The 5426-nt window shown below is 35.0% G+C and overlaps 2 protein-coding genes across 2 annotated transcripts; one reads left to right on the top strand and one right to left on the bottom strand.

Moving 5' to 3' along the window:
* The first annotated feature begins 862 nt into the window (after positions 1-862).
* LOC100809798 (membrane bound O-acyl transferase domain-containing protein) lies at positions 863-2114 on the top strand. The gene has a single exon (NM_001253080.3). It carries the CDS (start codon positions 947-949, stop codon positions 2000-2002), a length of 1056 nt encoding a protein of 351 aa, NP_001240009.1. The 5' UTR covers positions 863-946; the 3' UTR covers positions 2003-2114.
* Positions 2115-3160: 1046 nt separating this feature from the next.
* Positions 3161-5158, bottom strand: LOC100527042 (V-type proton ATPase subunit e2). Its single transcript, XM_003519556.3, has 3 exons — positions 4889-5158; positions 4473-4520; positions 3161-3550 (listed from the first exon to the last, which is right to left on the bottom strand). Exons 1-3 carry the CDS (start codon positions 4984-4986, stop codon positions 3484-3486), a joined length of 213 nt encoding a protein of 70 aa, XP_003519604.1. The 5' UTR covers positions 4987-5158; the 3' UTR covers positions 3161-3483.
* Between the last annotated feature and the right edge of the window lie 268 nt (positions 5159-5426).

Raw genomic sequence — 5426 nt, 5'->3', positions numbered from 1 at the left:
AATTTAAGTCAGGGACTAATATGCAAAGTGGTTACAATCTCAGGGACTAAATTGCCTATTCACTACTCCAATTTTGATTTTGATCCCTTTATAGTTTAATTCACACATTTGGTCCCCCAGTTTTATAAATTCTTTTATAAATTGTTCTTGCAAAATTGGTTTTTTGAATGGTTTAGTCACTGGTGTTAGAGACATGGTAGGTCTTGATAAATCTCGCATTTCTTTTTTCATCGCAAGTTTTTCACTCATTTGGAACCCAGAGAAAAATCACTCTTTGTCTCTCTCCCACTTTCGGGGTTGTTCAACTTGGGAAAGTGGCGCATGAATCCCAACCTGGGTCTGAAATTTTCAGATCTCTTACTTTAACAGGTTCTGTAATAACTCCTTTTTTTTTTCTTTTTTTGCTCATATCATGTGTATACGACTGTTTAAGTGACTTATGTATGATGATGATATTTTTGTTTGAAATTTGAAATACAACTTCTCCAATAATGAAATTTGGCTGAATTTATAAATAAATTTATAAAATTGGGAGAACAAATGTGTGAATTAAATTATAAGGGAACCAAAATTGAAATTGGAGTAAAATTGGGGGACCAAATGTGACACGTCACATTGGCACGTGACAGTCAACGTCTGAAGTTAACGGTCAATATCCAAATTGAGCTTTCAGGATCAATTTTGCAAGGACTTATAAAACTCGGGAATCAAATTTATTAATTAAATTATAGGAGGACCAAATCCGAAATTGAAAATAGACCGAGGGTTTGCCAAAATAGAAATATGTACTATGCGCTATGGCCCGAGAATGGTTGTTGGTCTATAACAATTAATAAAGCTGTTTCGTTCCACAGGTGCCCCCATTTTCCAATGGCACCAAAAACACAGAGATTAGAATTCAGGCGAGAAGGGGATCAAGGCAAAGAAGAATAATAGAAGTATCAAAATGGCAAGCCAAAAATGTATGGAAATGGAAGGAGAAATCAAGAGCTTAATGAAGGTATGGATTTCAATCCTAGCCTCCCTATGTTACTGTTATTTCATATCATCAAGGGTACCCAAAGGCTTGTTGAGGTTTTTGACCCTCTCCCCAGTGTTGTACCTATTCACCATCCTACCTCTTCAACTCACCACTGTCCTCCCAACAGGTGTCACTGCCTTCTTCATCACTTGGCTCACCAACTTCAAACTCCTCCTCTTCACTTTTGATTTGGGCCCTCTCACACCAAACTCAAACTCCCTTCTTCACTTCCTCTCTTTTGCATGCCTCCCAATTAGACTAACCCCCTTAAATTCAAAATCAAAATCAAAATCAAAATTAAAATTGCATTTCATTATTTTTCCAATCAAGGTCTTTCTTTTCAGTCTCTCACTCATGAGCCTTAAAGATCAATACAAACAAAAACTTCACCCTACAATTATTTTGGGCATATATTGTACCCTTCTGTATCTTTTAATGGATGTTGTTTTGGGACTATGCAACATTGTGGTCAATGCTGCATTTGGGATTGAGCTTCAGTTGCCGTCGGATGACCCTTATTTGTCAACTTCTTTGCGTGATTTCTGGGGGAGAAGGTGGAACCTCATAGTAACATATACTCTGCGTCACACTGTATACAAACCCGTGAGGTCATTATTAATGTCCAAGACCGTGTTGGGCCCCCAGTGGGCCTCGGTGTCCGGAGTCATGGCAACTTTCTTGGTGTCTGGTCTAATGCACGAGCTGATTTTCTACTACGTCACACGTGTTAGTCCCACGTGGGAGGTCACGTGCTTCTTTTTGCTCCATGGGGTGTGTGCCGTTGCGGAGTTTGGTGCGGTGAAGTGGTTGGGCGCTAAATGGAGACTGCATTGGGCCTTGTGTGGGCCCATTACGGTGGCGTTTGTGATAGTCACCGCCGCGTGGCTCTTCTTTCCACCGTTGATGCATGATGGCACAGATGAGAGAACCATCAAGGAGTTCAACGATGTAGTTGAGTGTGTGATGGGAAAATTTTACTAGTCCCATTTCATTGAACATTATATGTTTCTATTATGTCAAATTTTCCATTATTCACATATGCATAAAAAAAAGTTACAATGAATAAAATCAATCTTAAAAAATTAAAAAAAAATCATTTTTTAAGTGCAGCATGTTGATGTATACAAACTTGTATAATCTTCATGCATATTTAAACGTATTTGAATAAAAACCGCATCTCTTTTAACTTTAATTTCTCACTATACTCAAATCTCTATTTAAACGTATATTACCTTATTTACCCAATCATCAAGGCGCATTTGATCTCACATTACGCATTGCACCCTAATTATCACCAAATCAATTATGCAAGTAATTGCTCTCGATTTAACCACGATACCATTAATCAATTTCTTAATCGAAAATAAGACTTCTATCTCATAATAATTAATGGAATTTGAGATCATTTCTTGTCTTGTGTTATGTTTTTCATATTGAGTGACATTTAATAACACAACGTAGGCACTTCTAAGACTTCTGAAAAAATTTACTCACTCCCAATAGATAGCAAATGTATGGTCAATGAAGTAATGAGAGACTAAGTAAATTTACTTGAAATTTTTATTTTAGTACCTCGTTTTCTTTTATGTTCGATTTAAGTGCCTATTATTAGTTAAATTTTGATAAGTGATAACACGACATATTAAATGAAATGTTCCGTCTTCAATGTCATATCATGTTAGGGTTGATTGAGTTGTTTTTTAAGGCATTTTTATGTCATTTATCCTATTTCTCAATTTGGTTCAACTGGACAATCAGTGTGTGAATCATTTGTAATTTGCTATATAATTTATAAAGGGTAATGATTATTGTTAAATATTTGTAAAGTGTATTTTTCTCTTCAACATTACCGTATCTTGTTACTTAACACAACAGGAGAGGATTCACATTTGATGCAAGCATTAATCAATTGCAAAAGAAAACATATTCACCTCATGCTAATTTCGGTTACAGTTTACTAAATAGAAGGCTTCTTTTTCATTTTTTTTACCATCTGTATGTATGTTGGCTCTTATGGAAAACATTATAGCCGAAAATAAATGAAAAATTCATGTGACGTCTCATAATTCATCACGTTTCTTATAATTGGTAATGACCAGAGCTTCCTTCTTCTCTACAGGATCATATATAAGATCATGATTGCATGAAAAAATCCTCTCATCAATTTTTTTATATATATAATATAGTAAAACCAAGATATAATTTTCTTGTATCAACTTATTTCACCAAAATACATACTTAATACCACTACTTATGGAACGAACGAGGGTTGAATACAACGATTGTAACATGGGGTAATGCCGGCAATGGAAGATCCAACTGAAACGTCATTATCCAACAAGAATACATACAGATCCAGCCAGAGTAAACACTGAATGATTTATGAGAGCTGAAATCAACTCCTCTCCAGCGTCTAACTAGTGATTCACATTCTGAAGAGTTGCATCTGTTTATACAGAAAGTTATTCACCCTCACTCAAGATAGGTACTATGAGCGGTTTCATCTGTGCCAGATATACAATCGCCCACCTGATATGGCAAATGAATAACCAAAGTAAGCAAAAAAAGAAAGAAAGCTTAATGGAAAATAAAACAGGGCATGGATATTTACCAGTTAGAATTACTATTGAAACAAAGTAAAATGTAACCATAAATTAATGAACCAAAGTTTATCAACTTAAGGCAGGCATGTTTAGACCTATGAAAATTACATCACCAGGAGAAATAAAATGAACTTAATTGATCAAGAAGATAGAATTTGGTATTCCCCCTTTTCCAAAAAAAATAATCTAATTCAGCAAAGCATGTGTTCATTCCATCAAAAGGCCATTTTCCTTCCTCTCTTAATCAGGCTGGACATATTGTCAGACAGCAAATAAGTAGTTATATCAGGGAAATGATAACTTTTCAAGCACTTGACTTCTTGATTCAGAAACTACTCATAAGTTTTTATGCATTTCCAGTTAACATCACTACAATTTATATTACAGTCAATTTACGTATCAAGCACAAGCCAAAGCTTCCCATCGTATATCCTTTGGTCTCCTTGAGAAATATGGCAGCAAAAAGTCCCATCTTATGACCAAAGTAAAGCACCAAAGGCATGGGTATGCCTAAACATATCCTGATTTTGAAAAGTTCACCTATTCCTCTTCAATTACTTTTGTTTGGTACGATTACACAGCAAACATAATTCAACTAAAAAGTACTCCAAATTCAAGGTCATGGAGAGTAAAAGTACAGGTACACAAACAGCTTCAACAGAACTGATTATGGACACATTCAGCCAGAGAAGTTATTCATTTAGGAAAAAATGAAAACTTAGTTTTTAGTGTATTCCTTTTCTATTAGATCAATAGCTAGCTGGGGCAATAAGCTCAGGAGCAGTGCAGCAATTCCTATTCTAACTCCATGAAAATTAAAAGAACTTGCTAATCAAACATGTACTTACATCATCCAGCAGCATGTTGTTGCAGTAAGAACCAAAGTTAGGTGAAATCTGCAACGTAGTAATAAGATATTAGTTCATACAGAGAAGAGTAATTTTGTGAGAGGAGACATTATTCAATGAGGACAACTTACATCATCTTAGAAACCTACTTTGCCACTAACTAAAATTGTAAAACTGTGAGAATTCATAACAGAATCAGATATTAATTAAATAGATGTTTGAGTATATCTTAGTTATGCAAAGCAGGCATTCTTACAGCCTCTGAGAAAAAAAAGCATATCATAATTCCTTCAATGACATATTAGATCTATGAGCTATGTGAGATTATGATTTTTTTTTATAAGATTAGCAACAGCAATTATTAAATTGCTTCATAAGTCCTAGAAAGAAATGAAGAAGCAAGCAAAGCATAATACAGATTGGCGGAAGGTCCTCTGTTGAAACAAATTCTGGTAGAAAGGGACGCCACAATTCCAATCACTGCGAAAACTAGCGTTGTTACCGAGAACCCCATATCGGATCCTAATTCCTGCGAGAGAGACACAAACAAAAATTAAGAACGTGAGAGTGAGAACGAAACATTTACATTACCCCCTTAGTGCCGTAATCTGAGCAATCACGCATATGGGCCCATCTTATGGGATTTACGAAAATCTCCTATCCTAATTACTATTTGGGTTTCTTGATCCATAGGAATAGGGATGAAAATAAGTCAGACTTTTAAAGGCTAAGTCTAGTCTAATATGAATTTAATATGAATTTTTGAGGTCTCAATCTAGCCTATAGTCTATCAAAAACTTTTATTTTAACTTGGCTTGATTTTTTTAAAAGTTTAATCAGGTCTGATAGATTTCTTAGAAGCCTTTTTTAAAAGTTTAACATAGTCTGATCCCTGTCTCTCGAGTCACCACCTATTAGGAAAGTTTAAAGAAAAAAGAAACTTTAATAGAAAAA

Source organism: Glycine max, chromosome 2, assembly GCF_000004515.6.
Source record: "Glycine max cultivar Williams 82 chromosome 2, Glycine_max_v4.0, whole genome shotgun sequence".
In the NCBI taxonomy this organism is placed as follows: Eukaryota; Viridiplantae; Streptophyta; class Magnoliopsida; order Fabales; family Fabaceae; genus Glycine; species Glycine max.
This window is presented reverse-complemented; position numbering and strand designations above follow the sequence as displayed.

Bases quoted from the DNA above. Each gene is read 5' to 3' on its own strand.
- LOC100527042 (XM_003519556.3), bottom strand. From the start codon at position 4,986: ATGGGGTTCTCGGTAACAACGCTAGTTTTCGCAGTGATTGGAATTGTG. The intron at 4,521-4,888 runs GTATTATGCTTT...ACTACGTTGCAG, and splicing joins AGAGGACCTTCCGCCAATCT to ATTTCACCTAACTTTGGTTC. The intron at 3,551-4,472 runs GTAAGTACATGT...TTGCCATATCAG, and splicing joins ACAACATGCTGCTGGATGAT to GTGGGCGATTGTATATCTGG.
- LOC100809798 (NM_001253080.3), top strand. From the start codon at position 947: ATGGCAAGCCAAAAATGTATGGAAATGGAAGGAGAAATCAAGAGCTTA.